General features: G+C 37.6%; 1 protein-coding gene across 1 annotated transcript; it reads left to right on the top strand.

The window, feature by feature from the left end:
- Positions 1-6,107: 6,107 nt before the first annotated feature.
- On the top strand, positions 6,108-17,362 carry LOC122985859 (ras-related and estrogen-regulated growth inhibitor-like protein). The gene is made up of 5 exons (XM_044356835.1): positions 6,108-6,977; positions 10,761-10,817; positions 11,452-11,525; positions 14,034-14,182; positions 15,508-17,362. The coding sequence occupies exons 1-5, from the start codon at positions 6,926-6,928 to the stop codon at positions 15,791-15,793; spliced, it is 618 nt and encodes a 205-aa protein (XP_044212770.1). The 5' UTR covers positions 6,108-6,925; the 3' UTR covers positions 15,794-17,362.
- The last annotated feature ends 356 nt before the right edge of the window (positions 17,363-17,718 follow it).

Here is a 17,718-nt window from a genome sequence, read left to right as displayed (position 1 = left end):
CAAAGTTGATGGTAGGAGTAAGGACTCTGCAGAGTCGTATTTTACCTTATTTTTTGACTGTATCTCGGCCTAAAAAAATCTGGGATGTAACAGAAAAACAAGATAATGTTGCACATAATTTTTGTATTTCACTCACTGTTATGTCAGCTGTTCTTCTAACTCTTTATTGTATATATATATATATATATATATATATATATATATATATATATATATATATATGTATATGTAGTTACTGCCGGCCCTGTTGGACTGCAGGGCGGCCCCGTATATGTTATGGTGAGACAGAAGCGAAGCTTACCAGTGTTATTTTTCTCCTCACCGGTTCTTCGCCAAGTCCCAGCCTCCTGTGCTGTGATTGGCTAGTACTCGTTACTTCGACGTGTCTTCTGATTGGGTGGTATGTATGCGTGCCGTATGAGTTGAACTTTTGTGTGGCTTGTAACTGTAACAACAGTCGTAACACTAGCAACACTGACACTATGCGGCATGGAAAGACAAGCGAAAAGGAAAGTAAGAGAGAAAAAACACCAGAGGTAGAGGTAGAGGCAGCTAAATATAAAAGAAAAGTCATTTGATAGGTGTGTCAACCTCAACACACATCAAACATGATGTCGCAGACCGGCCACTGGTGGAGGCTGCTGATGCTAGCAGCTGTGCAGGTGGCAATGGTCATGAACCAGCTGCTGTGGTAAGAATAACGTTATTCATGCAGATGTATATTCAAGATTCATTCAGCCGTTTGCAACGTTATCTATTAAAAAAATAAAGAAAAAATGATAGTCATGACGTGAGAATCTCTGTTTTTGGAAACCTCTGGAGGACAAAGTATGTACATGGAGGGGGACATTACTGTTGTGCTAATATTGTGTATTGGCCGCATGTGTCATCCAATTGTTGGACAAAAATCCAGGGCTGAATTTTGTTCCCTGGAAACATGTCGAAACATGCCCAAATTTGGGAATCAAATCAGGGAAAGGAAGAGAAGAAGAAGAAGAAGAAGAAGAAGAAGAAGAAGAAGAAGAAGAAGGGCCAAGCACGAGAATGAGGGGTGTTATGATGTCATGGGGTTGGACAGCCGTTGCCTCTGCACTTCATCAATCCAGCCTGTGCCTGTTACTCTGAGGATGACGGTTCAGTACAGTAACATGTTCAAGATGTTTGTGTGAATTTCTGAAAGGAAATGATTGACTACAACAGAACCAAAAAGCACGGGACAGTAAAGGTTAAACATGGGATGAATGCAAAGGTGTGATATTAAACATCAAAGTCACATTGACTGTGATTCCTTGGAACAATTACAGAGTGAGACCTCCGTCAAAATGATCGATAGCTGCCATCTCAAGCCAGAGAAAGTCCTCAAAATTAAGACCATATTTCCCATAAATCCCATCATTTCCTGTCACAAAATCAAAGGTTTTTACTGTTTGATAAATAGGCCTAATTGGGATTTTACCATGTATTCACTCCTTCCACCATCTGCAGCTGCTGGAAACCATGAAAGCTTTTACAATTTGGACTTGAAGAACAGTGACCTCTGCCTGTTTTGTGCCATTAAGTAATAAAGTATTTACCTCCAAAAATGACTTTCTGGCACACATTGTAAAATGCCATGTAGAGATTGATAGAAGTCTGTCCTCTCTGTGATCATCTGTCTCAAAATTTGTTGATTTTTTTGGTAAAGGTTGCCTCTTTTTAATCATAAAATTGAGGTAAGCCAGATTCTTACCAAGTATTCGTGTTTACATACTATTAGGATTGTAAATTAACTCCACCAAATTTACTTTGGATGTTTGTTTATTATATAGTTTTTATCACATCACTGAGTCACTAAATGTTAAGGAAAAATGTTAAGTTACGCTAAGGCTAAGCTAACCCACACTGAACAACTGAACTAAATGGCTGAACTACACTACAATAAACAAACTTCATCCAATTAACTTTGCATGTTTGCATATTTGCTTTATTTATTTGTTTTTTAAAAAAAATCACATAACTATGTCATTAAACTAAGTGAAGTTGGGGACTGCCCATAGTCTGACAGCCCGTTATCCCGAAAACAAAAACAAAAACCCACTGCCCTGAAGGCCTGTTGCTAACAGTGCCGAGCTAACCGGTTCTAAAAGATCATTTTTAATACCTTACAACTCATAAACAGACACTAACTCATTTGGCAAACATTTAACATAATTCGATATTAGTTTTAGCTCCATGTAAAGTGAATAAATGTGATGTTTCCCAGATGATGCTTGTCTGCCTTAATAACGCAGTTTACACATTCTCATAACTGATTTATTAAATTGGAGTTTTTACTGAGTGAAACCTGTTTTGTCAGGTAAGAAACATCAGTGTCTGATAACCAATAATGACACCCTGCCATAATTTATGGTTAGGGAAAGATCATCGTTTGGGTTAAAATGATCGCTTGCATGTCAAGGGCGAGTGTGTATTTTTGGAGCAACGGTCCTTCGGAACAGTGGGCTTTTGTTTACGCGATAACAGGCCGTCAGACCAATGGCATGGCACCGTCAAGTTCAACTAAACTAAGTTAAGAGCTAAGCTAACCTAAAGTAAACTGAACAACTAAACTACAGATCAACAGATCACTGTCACTATACTAAGTCAAGTTAAACTAGGGCTAATCTAACTCACAGTGAACTGAACAACTAAACTAAGCTAAGATGGCTAAGCTACACTACAATGAACAAGCTTCACCCAATTAACTTTGCATGTTTACATATTTGTTTTGTTAATTAATTTTCATCACATCATTTAGTCACTAAATGAAGATTGGGCTAGGTTTACCAACAGTAAACTGAACAACTAAGCTAAGCTAAGCTAAGATGGCTAAGCTACACTACAGTGAAGCTTCAACCAGTTAACTTCTCATATTTACATATTTGTTTTGTTTATTTTATTATTTTGTTTTTATCACATCACAAAGTTACTGAGCTGAGTAAAGTTAAACTAAATTAAGCTAATGCTAAACTAACTAAACTAACTAAACTAAGCATAAAATAAACCACCAGAAGGTAAACTAAACTAAACTAAAACGAGCTAAAATACACCAAAGCAAACCAAAACTATACAAGACACATTTAGAGATTTATGTAAATAAAATTGCTGATGATTAATTTTTACAGGATCTCTGGTAAACGACCCAATAATGACATTTAGTCACAGTAACCCTTTAGTTGTGAAATGACATCTCCCGTTTGGCTCACAGCCATGTAGAAATCTCCCCTCTAACATAACTTTCCCCATGCCACACTTGGCAGATAATCTCATTTTATAGAATAAACAGAAACTTTCCAGACAGATTCCTGGTGCACAGACGTTATGTAATGATGTTGCTGATGTGCTGTGGTGCCCTTTGATGTTGATTTGTTGAAGTTTCGAGTGTGTATGTGTATGTGTGCGTGTGTGTGTGTGTATGCAGCTGGTGAGAATAACATGTTTCTTGGAGTGTGTAACTTTGTGGGCACATGACGTCGTCCCATGTGAAAGCCCCTCTGCAACCACGTGTTGATCAGCTCAGGAGAAACGTTTTCTCCCTCTCTGTCTGATTAAAAGCTGCTATGGATGGCTGGGCCTTCCACTCTGTGCTCACCTGGAAATAAAACAGACGAATTTGATCCTTCCTGATTACAGCAGGAATGTCCATTGAGAAGTTTTGTGATGAGAAGCATGAGAGGAAAAGCAGTTCTATTTTAATTTTTGTATCAATGGATCATGTAGTTTTTCTGATCCGAAGCGAATGCAGCTGATTGAGGTCATCAAGCTCAAGTGTTTCAGCATTCAGGCCTGATTAAAGTTCTTACTTGAATGGTATGGAATTAGACTTGATTGAGGCAGTCAAACATATTTTCCGATAAGCATTATTAATCTCTATTTCTCAGCATTTTCCTGCGTTCTCATGAAGCATTACAAAAATGTAGGTGATATGCTGCTGATTTCAGTCCTTATCTGAACTCCCAGTATTATGTAAAGCTATCTGGTACCAATTACTTTGCCTCATGCAAGCTGATTTGCAGAGTATATATGATATCTAAACATCACTGAATGAAAAGAGCATAACTTGGTAAACATTTCAAAAGCCCATCAAGTCTACATGTTGTGCATATTGATTTCGACGCCATAATATGGTCAGGCTGTTTTCATTTCATTGTTAGGGCTTTTGTTTCATGGGATTTAAATGTATGATCCTAAAATCAACAAAAAGAGAGTAGCCCATACTCCAAAAAAGTGGTGTTTGGAAACATTTTTCACTCTGAAATTGACTGACAGGGGTCTCAATGCATTGACTAACATGTGGATGAAGACCTGTTTACATTTGAAATGCTGGAGAGGACTGGGCCTCACAATCCTAAATTCTGGGGTATTCAATCCAACCATTCTAATCATAAAGAAACTATGTAAATAGACTAAACCAACCCCAAATTGAGGCTTAAAACAGTGCTGTAATTTTTTTTTTGTGAAATGCTGTTAACACCAAGGCAAGTCATGCTATCCCTCTCTAAAGACGAGGGTAAAAATAAAGGCTTTCTTTTGGAAAAGGGTCACTGACTTTGCACGCAAACAGATACAAGATCAAATGGAGCCAGTTTGGAAATGGGCCCAAAATGCCCAGAACAAGCACGTGAGAAGGGTGAGGGGGGAACAAAAAATGTGTTTTTAGTCTAAAGAATATTCCTTTTGTTGGCTCATGTTTGTGTCTGTGAAATCGAAGCTACTGCAAGATGATTTATTGGCTGTATGTGCCACATTTTGTGTGGCGGCTGAAGCTGAAGGAGATGGATTGCTTCTCTGAATCTATTCAGTTTGATGTCGAATATGACTGATGCTCTAATCAGTGTTTTTATTGCAGGCCCACTCATGGTTTTGCTTTTACACCATACCCCAAGCCCTGACTTTACTACATTGCTTCAGTCTGGTGAGCTGGGACTGTATGGATGATAAAGTCTGTAACCAAAGTCATCAACATTTTTTCCCCATCATATCACTGCCTTCCCTTCATGAAAATACATCAAACTATTTTAGTAAAATGACTTTTTCTTCAAGCCAGAGTTTTATTAACACTGGACTCAGCAGGATGTTGTCAGATCTTATCACAGAGAGGTCAACAATAACTCCGCCACCTAAGGAAATAAAGATGCCGCTTTCTTGATTTTAACTGAATAAGAAGCCACATTATATGGAAGCTCATTTCTGCCAGAAAGAAAAAAAAAAAGATGAAACGTTGTGAAAGATAAATAAATAAGTAAATAAAAACATTATATTATAAGGTTATAATTATGGGAAATTAAGTCATATTTTCATATTACAAGTAGTGATTTTAACTTACTGAGTCCGTACAAAGTGAAGGACTTTAACACCAGAGACCGGGGTTCGCATCCCACATTTGAACACTTTGGTTAAGGTCAAGAAAAAATTGTAGTTATGGTTAAATGTTAATAAACTCATAGTGTCTCACACCTCAAGTCAGTGATTTTCCTCAATACTTAACCCTTAAAAAAGTGCTTTGAGTGCCAAAACATAACCATAAAAAACTTCTTATCTCGTATTGCAAGAGCATGTACTAAACTAGGAAAAACAAATAAAATACATTATCAGTGGATGATTTGCAGATATGATCAGTATGAATATTTTGCAAGATTGCAGGTATGTTCATTAAAATATTTTCTTATTGTCTTGATAAAAATGTATGGTAATGTTCTCTGTAAATGTATTTGCAGTTATTACATATCATTAGTAGTACATGGGAGACAGGGCTGAAAATTGTGAGACACAAAGTCATAAATTTTAAGATAATTCAAACTTTTTACTTTTCAAGTAAAGATTATTACATAGTAAGAGAAATACTAAGTAATAGTTATCAGATAATAAGTCAAAACATTTATATTATACTTATTTTTTATATTATATTAAAGTTTTATATTAAAATCATTATAGTAAGTCAAAACTGTCTTATAATTTTGACTTGAAAAGTTCTGATTTTTACTCAGTATCTGTAAATTTGCCCTTGTAAATCTCATTATTTTGAATTAGTAAGTCAAAAATGTGACTTTTTATGTCATAAATTTAACTTACAGTAGTGTCTCCTCAATTTGACTGGATACAATGTGCAGGATTTTGGTACCATTATAACCACAAAAAAAATGTTAATCATGCATTACTTACATTTTGGATTTTGCAGATAGGTTTTGTTTGTACATTTTGCAATTTCACAGATACGTTCCTCATGATGTTGGAATTCAGGTGGCATCACATCTCTCTTAAGTATTAATTTGACTCTCATATTTCTCATATTTTTGACATAACATGAGTATTTTTATATTTATCATTCCTAACCTTTCATTTGTTCCACTTTTTCTTTTCCTGGCATGAATGGGCTTCCATAAGATTATGAAGAATAGCATACATATCCATAGATGGCATCCAGACCATAGTTACAAGAGAAGGAACAGCACACAGTAGGTTTACACAGTCATGACCTTTGAGTAATCTCTCTGTAGGAGGGAGAAGAGACAGAAAAAGGCAGATATATAGGCGCAAGAAAGGACAGAAAGAAGTAAAACATGGATTGAGGGCAAAAGGAGGGTAGAGAGAGAGATATGCTGGGTACAGAATAGAGAGAGAGAGAAAACAGAGGGACAGAGAAAAGAGAGGTGTTCGAGAGAGAGCAAGGACAGAGAGCGAGAGAGAGAAAGAGGAGGGGGGGGTGCTTGTTTTCCCCTCTCGCCTCTCCCTCTGGCTTTAAAAAGTGAAACAGCCCTTTGAAGAGAAAAAAGAGAGGGGGGCAGTCCTGTATTCCCATCCAGCCTGGACTGTTAGGAGCATTTAGTGTGCCGACGCTAACCCAGATACCAGACACAACACAGAGCTGCAGCCAGAGAGCCAGCTGAGGACCTGACAGACCACAGGCATGAACGACATCAAGCTGGCCCTGCTGGGAAGCCAGGGGGCTGGGAAATCAGGTGAGAGGCTAGCAGTGGTTTTTATTTTCAACAGCTAAAGAAAAAAATACCTCTGGTTCATCAGTCAACATCACTGTACTGTATATGATGCATTTTAAAAATGCTGTAAGCTGCTATTGATCTGTGCTGACAGTGTGCAAGAGTCTTTCAAAAGGTAAATATATTATTTTGGTGCATAATAAATAGCTGTTTTAGTATTACCTTTACCTTATATTGTATATTGAAACAGAACAACAGTAGTGTTAGACTTGTTTACATTTATTTGAGTAAAAATTACGTGCAGGGAGCTTATAAGTGTAGCGAGCTTCCTGAAAAGTAGAAAGGAAGCTGAAAGGCATCACACCTAATTTTTTTTGCTGCAGCTAACAGATTTTAGCAGATTATTTTCTCGCTTAGTCATTTAGTCAACAAAATGTCTGAAAATATTCCAAAAGTTTTCAGATTTCAAGGTGATGTGAAAAAAACAAGTTGTTTTGTCCAACCAATGGTCCAGAGCTCAAAGATATTCATTTGTTACAAGAATATAAAACAGAAAAGAAAAAAAAAAAGTTAAATCAAATGGATATCAATTGATTATTAGATTTGTCTGATTAACCTTCCACCAGTCGATTAAGCAATTAACTGACAAATTACTTTAGCTATACCTGAGTTAACACGCTTGGTTTCTCCTCCAGATAAATGAGTTTCATTACAATTGTGGGACTGTAGGTTGGTGATTTGTTTAGATGTAATAACACACTCATCTGAGGTGGGCTAGAAAATATGAGATGCGAGCACTTGCAAACATGAATCCATCTCACAGATCTGTGTATGATCCTGTCCTGCATATTTTGGGAGGATTTAGTCTTATCAGAGTCTCCTTCAACAAGCAGTGACTGTTCTGTACTGTGTGTCGACCACAGATGTAATAAAGGGAGTAAAAATCAGTTTGAGCTCAATGTCTGAGTGAGTGTGTATAAATATTTAAGACAAAACTTTCCAAATGTGTGTTGAACAGCATTGAGGACATTGAATTAAAGATAGACCAAAGGGTGAGGTGCAGTGCTTAATGCTGTTTGCGGTTGTTTTGATGTTTTACTTAATGTCCAGAATGACATAATAATGTAACATGATCTGCTCTGTCTGGGTGATTTTAAGATTTAATTTATCCAGGAAATCTGTGTGAATGTTTTTTGAGACAAAACAAAGTGCTCCACATTTTCCCAGAAGCTCCAGAGATTTGTAACTTTCTGGTCAAAAAACCTGTTGATACTGCTCATATAGTAACTGTAACACATCATAACCTGTACAGGTCTATCTGAGTGATGGCATAGGTTTCTATTTCTTCCTCTATCATTCTCTCAAAGGAAACCTGAGGCTTATGGATATATCCTTAGATGAACATGTTACAGTGTTTTCAGGTGGCCGAATATATAGTTACTATAGCCAACTAATTAACTGTTAACAATGTTCATTGTTCAAAGTTCATTCTTGACAGCCTGGTCTCCAGAATAAAACATTGGCATTGTACGTTTCTGCAAACCACAGAAACGTTGAATATCTACGCTTCAACACATGTAATACATAGCATATTAACATTTCATCAGTATGTATCATATCAACATTTCTAAAGTGACGTAGTTCACATGAGATCTATATGAGCTGACTTTCTTATTAGGAGGAGGAGGGGTCGGTGGATGGTTAGGAAGTTTCTTGGCAGAAAGTTGGAAATCAGCAGAGAGCACGGATCGAGACCACCTCGAAAACAATGCCCGCTTCCTGTTTCAACCGACAAAACCAGGTGTTTGTAGCAAGATGTCGGGACATTTGCAGCTGTTTTTATTTTGTTTTTTATTTTATTTTAACCCAAACCATGATTTTTCCCTAACCCTAACCAAGTGGTCTTTGTGCCTAAAGCTAACCAGACCTTAACCACAGCGTTGCCACATCATAAAACATCATTATTATGGCCAACATTGAAACATAGACATTCAACGTATCCGTGGTTTGCAGAAATGTTCAATGCCAATGTTTTGTTCTGGGTTGTTCTTGACCTTAAAAACAGCAGTCTAAGAAAAACTGGTCCTAAAGTGAAAAAAGTGAAAAAATAAAAAAATTAAAAAATCTTACAGACATCTTTAAAGGCTGATTTAGCTAGTTTGAGGATGTTAAGCTAAGCTAACTAGCTGCATGTTTTCATGTAAGTTAAACTTCCCTTTTCACCATGGATTTCAGTTTCATGTTACATGACAAGAAAAAATGATTTATTGGCTTCAGTCGTTGAGGTTTAACTGAAATAATGAAATTGCAGGAAATCTCTGCCTTTGGAAGACCTTTGTAAAATTAAAACTCATCTGTCACAGAGCTGATTTAGACCGGAGAAAGGAAATTACGATGTATTAAGGTTTTATCCATCAGAGTCGGCACTCTTTTCTGTAGGCGATCTAAAATACCCCACCACTGGTTTAGTTTATGTTGTGACTAAATAGATCAGCCTTTTAAGTCCCCATATTTAGTGTTTATAAGCAATAAAAACATTTAATAAATGGTCTCTAACATATAAAGTAACCATTAACAGATATAATGACATTTTTAAGTAACCACTTAGTGTTAACCATTATAACTTCTCTTATGAAGACATATTTTATATTATTACAAATGTCATTCATTATACACCAGCATCAAGTTATGGATGCCCAGAGGAGGAGTTATAGTTGCTGACAAATAATTTAATTAAGTTAAATAAATGTTTAATTAATTAAACACTTATATCTGATTACAACTACATTATAGTGTGTTATATGTCATTTATTAACAGTTTATACACAGACTGTAAGTGCAAAAAATGGGGACTTCAAGTAAAATGTTTCCAGGACTTTCAACAGTTAATGTGACCGTACCTGAAATCTGCAAGGTCAAGCACATTCCACGTTGTATTTTTAAACTTGTAGTGAAAAATGCTGTCGAGGCACGCAGAGGTGGAAGTTATAGGACCTTTGTTACTGCCTGGCGTCTTGTTGCATGTATCAGTATTCAATCTCTGTGGTGGTGGTTAAGACTGACTGGCTCCTTGCTGTGTAAGAGCTTCATAAAACAATGGGACATCCCCAGTCTCGCTGCGTGGCAGTGAAGCAGAGTTGTTACTGTGGAGATGCTGTGTGTGCACGTGTGCGTCCTGTATGTTTTTTTCTGCCTTTTGCTGCTTTTACTTATTGCTATTGCTATGCTGTTTTGCTCACTGCTCTCCAAATAAATCAATTCTAGCATGAAGAAATGTCCCAAAAATATTTGCTAATGGGTCTTAATGTCTTGCATGTTTCATTGCCTTTGCTTTTTTAAGAAGGCGTGTGTGAATTCCTTGCACCTGTTTTACTCTGTGTCCATATTTATGTGTCTCTATAGCCTAAGTATAACCCCTCCAGAGGCCCATGACCACCATCAGCAACAGTGCTCCAGGGTTCAGCACTTGAAACTTCAGCCTTTAATTGAAACTGATTGTCTGTGGGACCAAAACTGGCTCACACAGTCAGTTTTATGTATTGCTCGCATTCTGGAGGCGAAACAGAGGGGAAATATAACCATTCCTCTTGCCAAATATGCACACAGACCTTCCAGTAAAGCCATGCAGCCTCTTTAATGTGAGGCTACAGTTTCACCCCTCCAGTCCTAGAGACTGTTGGCACGGTGTTGAGCCTGCAGGAGTGAATGAGAGTCATTTTCTCCCCACTGCTGCCACCTGTGAGGGATGAGTGTAATGATGCCATGATTCACTTAGTTGTTTTCAATTTCGTCTGTTTCCTCCAGCTGTCCTTGTGCGGTTCCTGACCAGACGCTTCATCGGCGAATATGCCTCAAACGCCAGTAAGTGTTTCCAGATTTGATGAAATGAAACTTTGGTGAGGATTTGGTTTTGATCCCGGAGCACAGAGTTTATCAGCAGACATCACCGATGTTGCTGCTTCAGTCACTTAGAGGTGCATACATTTTATCTGAGCATCCATGGGTTTAAAGATAATAGTTTGACATTTTGGGAATTAAGCTTAATTGCTTTTTTGCTGAGAGTTAGATGAGAAGATTGATACCACTCTCTCTGGCTGGCTGTTATCAATCTTCTTATCTAACTGTTGACAAAATAAATAAACATGTTTCCCAAAATGTTAAACTATTCCTTCAAGACACAGATGAATTTCTGGTCTAATTTCTGTTAATGTTAATCTGTTAATCTCACTAAAATTGTTAATTATATAATACATCAGAATACATCTCCTGTTATTTTACTATTTCTAACATTGTATCTGTCAAGCCAAGTTAAACTCAAGTTGACACAAATTCCAAACAAAACATAAATGTAGCATATCTATAAATTTATACATGATTAACAAAAAACAACAGTACAAAACACACAAAATTAGATTAGATTAATGTACATCACCCAATATTTTTAATCAATATTGCAAGGTTATTTATTTTTGACCATTTCTAATCCTCTTTGCAGATTCCCTTTATCATAAAAGGTTGTCGATCGATGGCAGGCAGCTGAATCTGGAAGTTTTTGACCCCTGCTCTCAGGTACAACATCACAACACACCTAACATTGCTAAGCTATCTAAACTTATAGGATAGGTTAACTATATATTTTGTTTTTAATTGGAAAAGCAGAGCCCAGAGTTCTTTGTTTCCTCTTACATTGCATCAGATGGGGGTGGAAATATACTCAGTGCTTCCTGCCTTGCGTGCATGGTTGACCCTAAAAAGGAACACAGTACAGTATGTTTAACCAACGAGTATCTGACTGACGTTTTCCAAGAACCTAGTGTACACCAAAGTAATCCTTATGAAGGTAAATTTAATATACAGTTTGAATGATTGTCAACAGTTAGAGGCCAGATCTCCACATTAATTAACATTAATTTTCCCTATGATGACATCATTGCCAATATAAAATGTCTACAAATCCTCACTGTTGAGGAAAAGCCTGCCATCTCCAGCTAGTCGAGGGCCAAGTGAAGCTCTCCCATAATTAGCGTTATCTTTCAGTTTATCCACTGTTGTTGAAAGACTTTTTAAAGCCCAAGTATGGTAGAATTTTCTGAATCCACCAAATATGATAAAACTCTTTGGCAAAAACATAGTAATGTCTGGTTCTGGAGCTACAAGGGTCTCACATAACAACAGTAAAACACTGGACCGACTCCAGGCTGCCGGGAAAACAGCGGTTCACGCTCATGACCTGGAATGAACTGTGGTCAGATATTTACCTTGGGTCGGCACGTGTACGATTCGTCCTGCACATAAAGTCGGGAATCCAAGGGGATTTATGAGAGTATCCTGAGGCGATGTGTGGCAATGGCTGTGTCTTTGAAGAAAAGAGCCACACCAACCTGCCTACTTCTCCTTTAACAAGACCAAAGAGGACTTTTACTACAAAGTTAGTGTTTTATTGGAATACCCTCAGGCTCAGCAGAACAAGAGCTGGTCATTGTGTTTATCGGTTAAACTCACTGTAACACTGTCGATGTCCTGCTCTTCTGACCTATGGTGCACAAAGAAACTGTGGAGTCAATAAAGTGAGAAGGATGAGTGGGTTTTTACAGTGTCGAGGGCTCAGACATGTCCTCGGGCTCCTCGTCCCTCCTGCACTGTTTACCTCTCCTCAAGGTCACTAAAACTTCGTCCTATTCTTGTTCTGCACATGTTGTTCAGGGAAGAACAGCAGTAAAAACAGCTCTGGAAGAAGTGTAATACACAGTATACTTACCACACAGTACATACAGAAGGTAATGTAGTGAATACTGTGAGGTTCTAGCTTGAATATATTCCTGATATGTCATAAATTAAAGCTGAATCACCTTTTTGAACAGAATTAACTATAAGAAATGTTGCTCGGGCAGATTAGTGAGATAAAGAACACAACAAAGTGTCCTACATGAGAAAATAATGCACTAGTTGTTGACCAAGTCCGTTATTTTCTGTATCAGAACGCGTTGCTGTGCATTATAATATAGACCATCAAGAAAAAAAAATGGTATGTTTTGTAACGACTGCCATCTTTAAAAGTTTGTTTGTGGTCAGTTAAACTCATGGTTAAGTCCGCTTCAGCAGCTGGAATAATCTGGTAACATAGCAACAAGCAGAAGTAATGTTGCTATGGTTACCGGCAGTTTAATATATGTCCCACGCTGATTTAGAAGAGTGGTTAAACTCTGTATGGGGGCCATACGACCATATGATGTATTCTGCCTGCCAATAAGAAGTAATTTATTTCACATTGTCACATATTTTAGGAAATAAAAAAAAATCTTTGTGTTGTTAATTTTAAAATTTGTCCTTATATTAGTTAAAATCATTCTCAGCGTATGCTTTGCCACTTAAAGGATAGGTTCACAATTTTTCAATTCTGTCTTAAAACAACAGACAGGTCCCCATATGAACACTGAAAGAGGTTTTCGTCGCTGTAATCATTCCTCCTGTTCATACCGGCTGTTAAAAGATCCCCTTGAAATGTGCTTTCAATGTAAGTGACGAGGGCCAAAATCCACAGTGTGTTCACACAGTCATTTTGTGTTTAAAAAAATACATTTAAAAGTTTATCTGAAGCTTATATGAGGCTTCAGCAGTCTGAGTTAGTCACATCTAGTGGATATCTGCCACATCTGCCACGTTTTTTTAGCATCAAAAAGACTGTAAACTGTAAACCCTTTTTGTGTTTCCTCAGACAGTGTTTCCCTGTTGAGCTGCGGTGGAAGTATAGTAACAAAAAGAAGGACTCTGGCACTAAAGAGACTGAAATCCTGAAAGATATCTACTTGATTTGACTCATTTGGACAGCTGGAGCTTTATATTAGCCTAAAATAAACTTTTAAACACACATTTAAATGCAACCCGTCCTTTAATGCTGGTTCAAGTCCCCCTATTTAGCATTTATATATTTGATTCCCAAAGCTGACGGTGACCAAAAGTACCAAACTGCCAAGTAGCCGATCTAAACCTCTTGTTGATTAGTTAATAACTTCTAAAAGAACAAAACAAGCTGTACAGAATATATTCAGGAGTAAATTCATGTGTTGTCCTTGGCAGAGCTCAGAGGCCAGGTGTATACTGGAGGAGCCAGTGGACTGGGCAGACGGTTTTGTGGTGGTCTACAATATCAGCGACCGCACTTCCTTCATCAACGCCAAGAACATCCTGCAGCAGATTCGAGAGGCACGCACGGACAACTGCAAAGGGTCAGAAGCATCACAGTGAGGGTATTTTATTACGATGTGAATGAGAGTGTAGACAGAGGGGAGCCTTGCTATCCTACAAGTCACTGCTGGGTCTTAGAAAGTGGAGAATTGGTGGATTAGAGAATCAGAGATCCTGTTTTGTCAGTTTCTGGTGATATTTTTATATAAAATTTTCAAAAGTTCATATTTCCTGGTTTCTTTAGTCTTAAAGGTGCAGTATGTTCTAGCGTTCTAGAGGAATGAACTTGGCAGAAATGGAATATAATATTCATAAGTATGTTTTTATCAGTGTATAATCAACTGAAAATAAGAATCATTATGTTTTTGTCACCTTAGAATGAGCCCTTTATATCTACATAGGGAGCAGGTCCTCTTCCATGGAGTCCGCCATGTTGCACCGCCATGTTCTACAGTAGTCCAAAACGGACAAACCAAACACTGGCTGTGAGAGGGCCTTTCATGTGTTTCGTGACCGCCATAGACTCTCCTACATGCTTGGAAGAGGAGGGGGAGGGGGAAGGGGGGGTGTCCAGTTGGTTGCAATCTGCAACCTCACCACTAGATGGCACTAAATCTTACACACTGATCCTTTAAACTGAACATCTTTGGTTGTGGGTTACTAGTCAGGACAAAAGAAGACAGTATAGAAAATCACTCTGGGCTTTAGGAATCAGTAACATTTTTCATAATTTTCTTTCATTTTATAGACCAAACAATTAATTGATTAATTGATAAAATAATTGACAGATTCATTGATAATGAAAATAATTATTCTTGAAGAATACATGAGAGATGTAAAGTAAGGCTAGGATAATATACAGTCTGAGCATTTAAAGTATGAAGCATAAAATTACAGATTTGCAAAAATTAAAAAAAAAGTTTATAGCAAGTTTTTAAAACAGATACGGTCCAGTAGAAGTGCTATTTACCTCTCTATGTAAGTGCGATATAATCTCTTCTTTCTTTCATTTTCAGTGTATAAATATAAAGGGATCTGTACAAAATAATGAATGTAAAAAGGTGTAATAATCATAGTCTTCAGCTAACACCTTTTCAATCAGTATAAACTTGCTTTGGTTTGTCATTGCTTCAAAAGTAATGACTGATTATTATTTATAATTTATTTACATGTGTATTTTTGAGTTGTATAAGTTGAAAGTGACCAAAATAAACTGAACAAAATACTTAAACTTCTTGGTACCAGAGAGTTTTTTTCTCTGTAAAATTGAATATACTGTATATCATCACAGAAAGACACACATCAGGTTGATTCTAGGTTTTTTTCAGCAGTCCACATTAATCAGAAGAGTATGTCTCTGTTTCAGGGAGGTGGGGGTTCCTGTCTGTCTGGTGGGTAACAAGCAGGACCTGTGTCACGCCCGGCAGGTGCGAGAGGACGAAGGCCGCTGCCTCGCACAGGAGAACCACTGTCACTTCCAGGAGGTCTCAGCAGCCGAGAGCTACCAGGACATCGCCGGCCTCTTCACCCAGCTCATCCGGCAGGTCATGGACCACCTGAAGTATCGTGCCGACCGACGCCGCTACAGCGGGTCTAAGTCTATGGCCAAGCTCATTAACAATGTGTTTGGCAAGAGGAGGAAGTCAGTGTGATGGTTCCAATAGAGGGACTGGAGGTTGTGTAAATGGACCCATATTAAAGGGAACTGGCCGAGAGGTCACATGCTGCGTCAAGGCTGTGTTCACACTGTGAGCAACATGGATAATTATGTGAAAGGATGGGGTTGTGTCTCTAAGGCTGCAACTACAAAATGTACAGAAGAAAGTTTAGTTTTTCATAGTTTTGCTGCTTTTAACATTGACTTCATATGTTAAATTGCTTTGATGAGTTATTCAGCAAAATACGCCAAACTTCTCAAATGCATTAGTGTTCAGTGTTTTCATCAGTGAGTCATAGCATTAATATGGCCTAAAATGATCAAAATTATGATTCAAATCAGAAAATATGTGATTAAACAGTAAGAAAATAAGACTTCATTACTTCATGTTTTTGGTACAGCAGCAGGAATTCACAAAGTATTGAAGTAAAATAGCAAAACCTACTGATGACACCAAGAATAAATGCAGCTGCTTTCTGAACATAATTTCTTGCAGGTTTGTTGCTTTTTTCATTTACAAACTGTATAAAACTGGGAAGCTTTGATTTGCTTCTCCTCCGTCTTGCACTATTCAGACAGAAACTCCAAGACTCAACACAGAGGCATGTCAGTCTGATTAGCTGTCGATTAGCCAGTGACACTGAAACTCAAGCCAACTTTCTTAAATCAACACACGTGTTGAACACTCACATAGTTCCCCCTGAAACTCCCTCATCGATGTGCTCACAGTGTGAACTTAGATTTACTAACAATCCCTACTGATATGCGGCATGCTGAGTGAAAATATCAACATTATATATGATCTTTGAAGATGCCACATTCAAGCCGTACTTCAAGCATCTCATTGCAGTTGTGCACTGTGATTGGTTCAGTCTATTGTACAGTACCATCACTGTTGAAAATGTGTAAATGTCTGCATAGTAATGTGAGGAAAAACGTCCCTTCAGTTCACTGTTGTGCAGCATGCTTCTCAGCAGAAAGTGTAATGTCTTACACAAGGTGAAAAAAGCCAGTTTTGATGCATTTTACTGCCACTTTAATGAACTTTTTATAGACATATTTCTATTTTTTCACTGTAATGCTACTCTTTGGAAGCCATTGTGTTTGTTAATAGTTGAAGGACATATAATATGGATTGTAATATCTCATATATATAAGGTAGCCATGACTAAAGGCATCATTTATCATCATTCACAAGCGCAGAAATGTATGTAATCATGTCATCTGGTACAGTTGTGTACTGTATATATTTATTGGCTAATTCATTTTGGTGTTTATTTCATTTTTCTTATAATCAGAGGAATTGAGAGACAGTGTGAACTCAAGACTTTCAAACTCTATAAAACTATCATACCAATTACGGGCATGAACTCATTTGATTTCCGTGCTGTTCTTCTTCTTCTTATATCCAGTTATATCACCATGATGCTGTCAAGAAAGAATGTACCACACATCATGAAAATTAAGTTCATGCATGCAGTGTGTTTTTTTAGATGAATGTTCCTTTTTGTAAATACTGTAAAAACACTGGCTGCTGCAGAGGAAATTAAAGTTAAACATTGCTTAATAAGATGCCTGTTTTAGTTCTTGAGAGCGGCTGCCGTTTCGCTCTCAGCTTAACTTTAATTAGATGATCGTGAGAGAAGGCATTTCTCTAAAGCCTCCAGGAAAGAGGAATTTCCTGTGTGTAACTGCTAAAAATAGTAGGTTTGGAGGCAGTTGCGCAGGAAAAGTGAGAAACTGGCCATTGTTATACTAGATTTTTTAGCCTCCAAAACAGAGTCATGTTACCAATGTTCCCACTAGATGGCAGCACATTATCTAAAGATCTTACCACTTGACTTCAATTGATAGGCTGCTCTTTTGTTTCCCTTTCTGCAGTTAATGATTTCCTGCTGAGAGGGTCTAATCTATTAAACA

The sequence above is a fragment of the Thunnus albacares genome, chromosome 7, assembly GCF_914725855.1.
Source record: "Thunnus albacares chromosome 7, fThuAlb1.1, whole genome shotgun sequence".
In the NCBI taxonomy this organism is placed as follows: Eukaryota; Metazoa; Chordata; class Actinopteri; order Scombriformes; family Scombridae; genus Thunnus; species Thunnus albacares.
The sequence above is the reverse complement of the archived record's forward strand: the minus strand, read 5'-3'. Positions and strand labels throughout refer to the sequence as shown.

Excerpts from the sequence above, each read along its gene's own strand:
- LOC122985859 (XM_044356835.1), top strand. The coding sequence starts at position 6,926 with ATGAACGACATCAAGCTGGCCCTGCTGGGAAGCCAGGGGGCTGGGAAA. Across the intron at positions 6,978-10,760 it reads CCAGGGGGCTGGGAAATCAG|CTGTCCTTGTGCGGTTCCTG; the intron begins GTGAGAGGCTAG and ends TGTTTCCTCCAG. Across the intron at positions 11,526-14,033 it reads TTTTTGACCCCTGCTCTCAG|AGCTCAGAGGCCAGGTGTAT; the intron begins GTACAACATCAC and ends TGTCCTTGGCAG.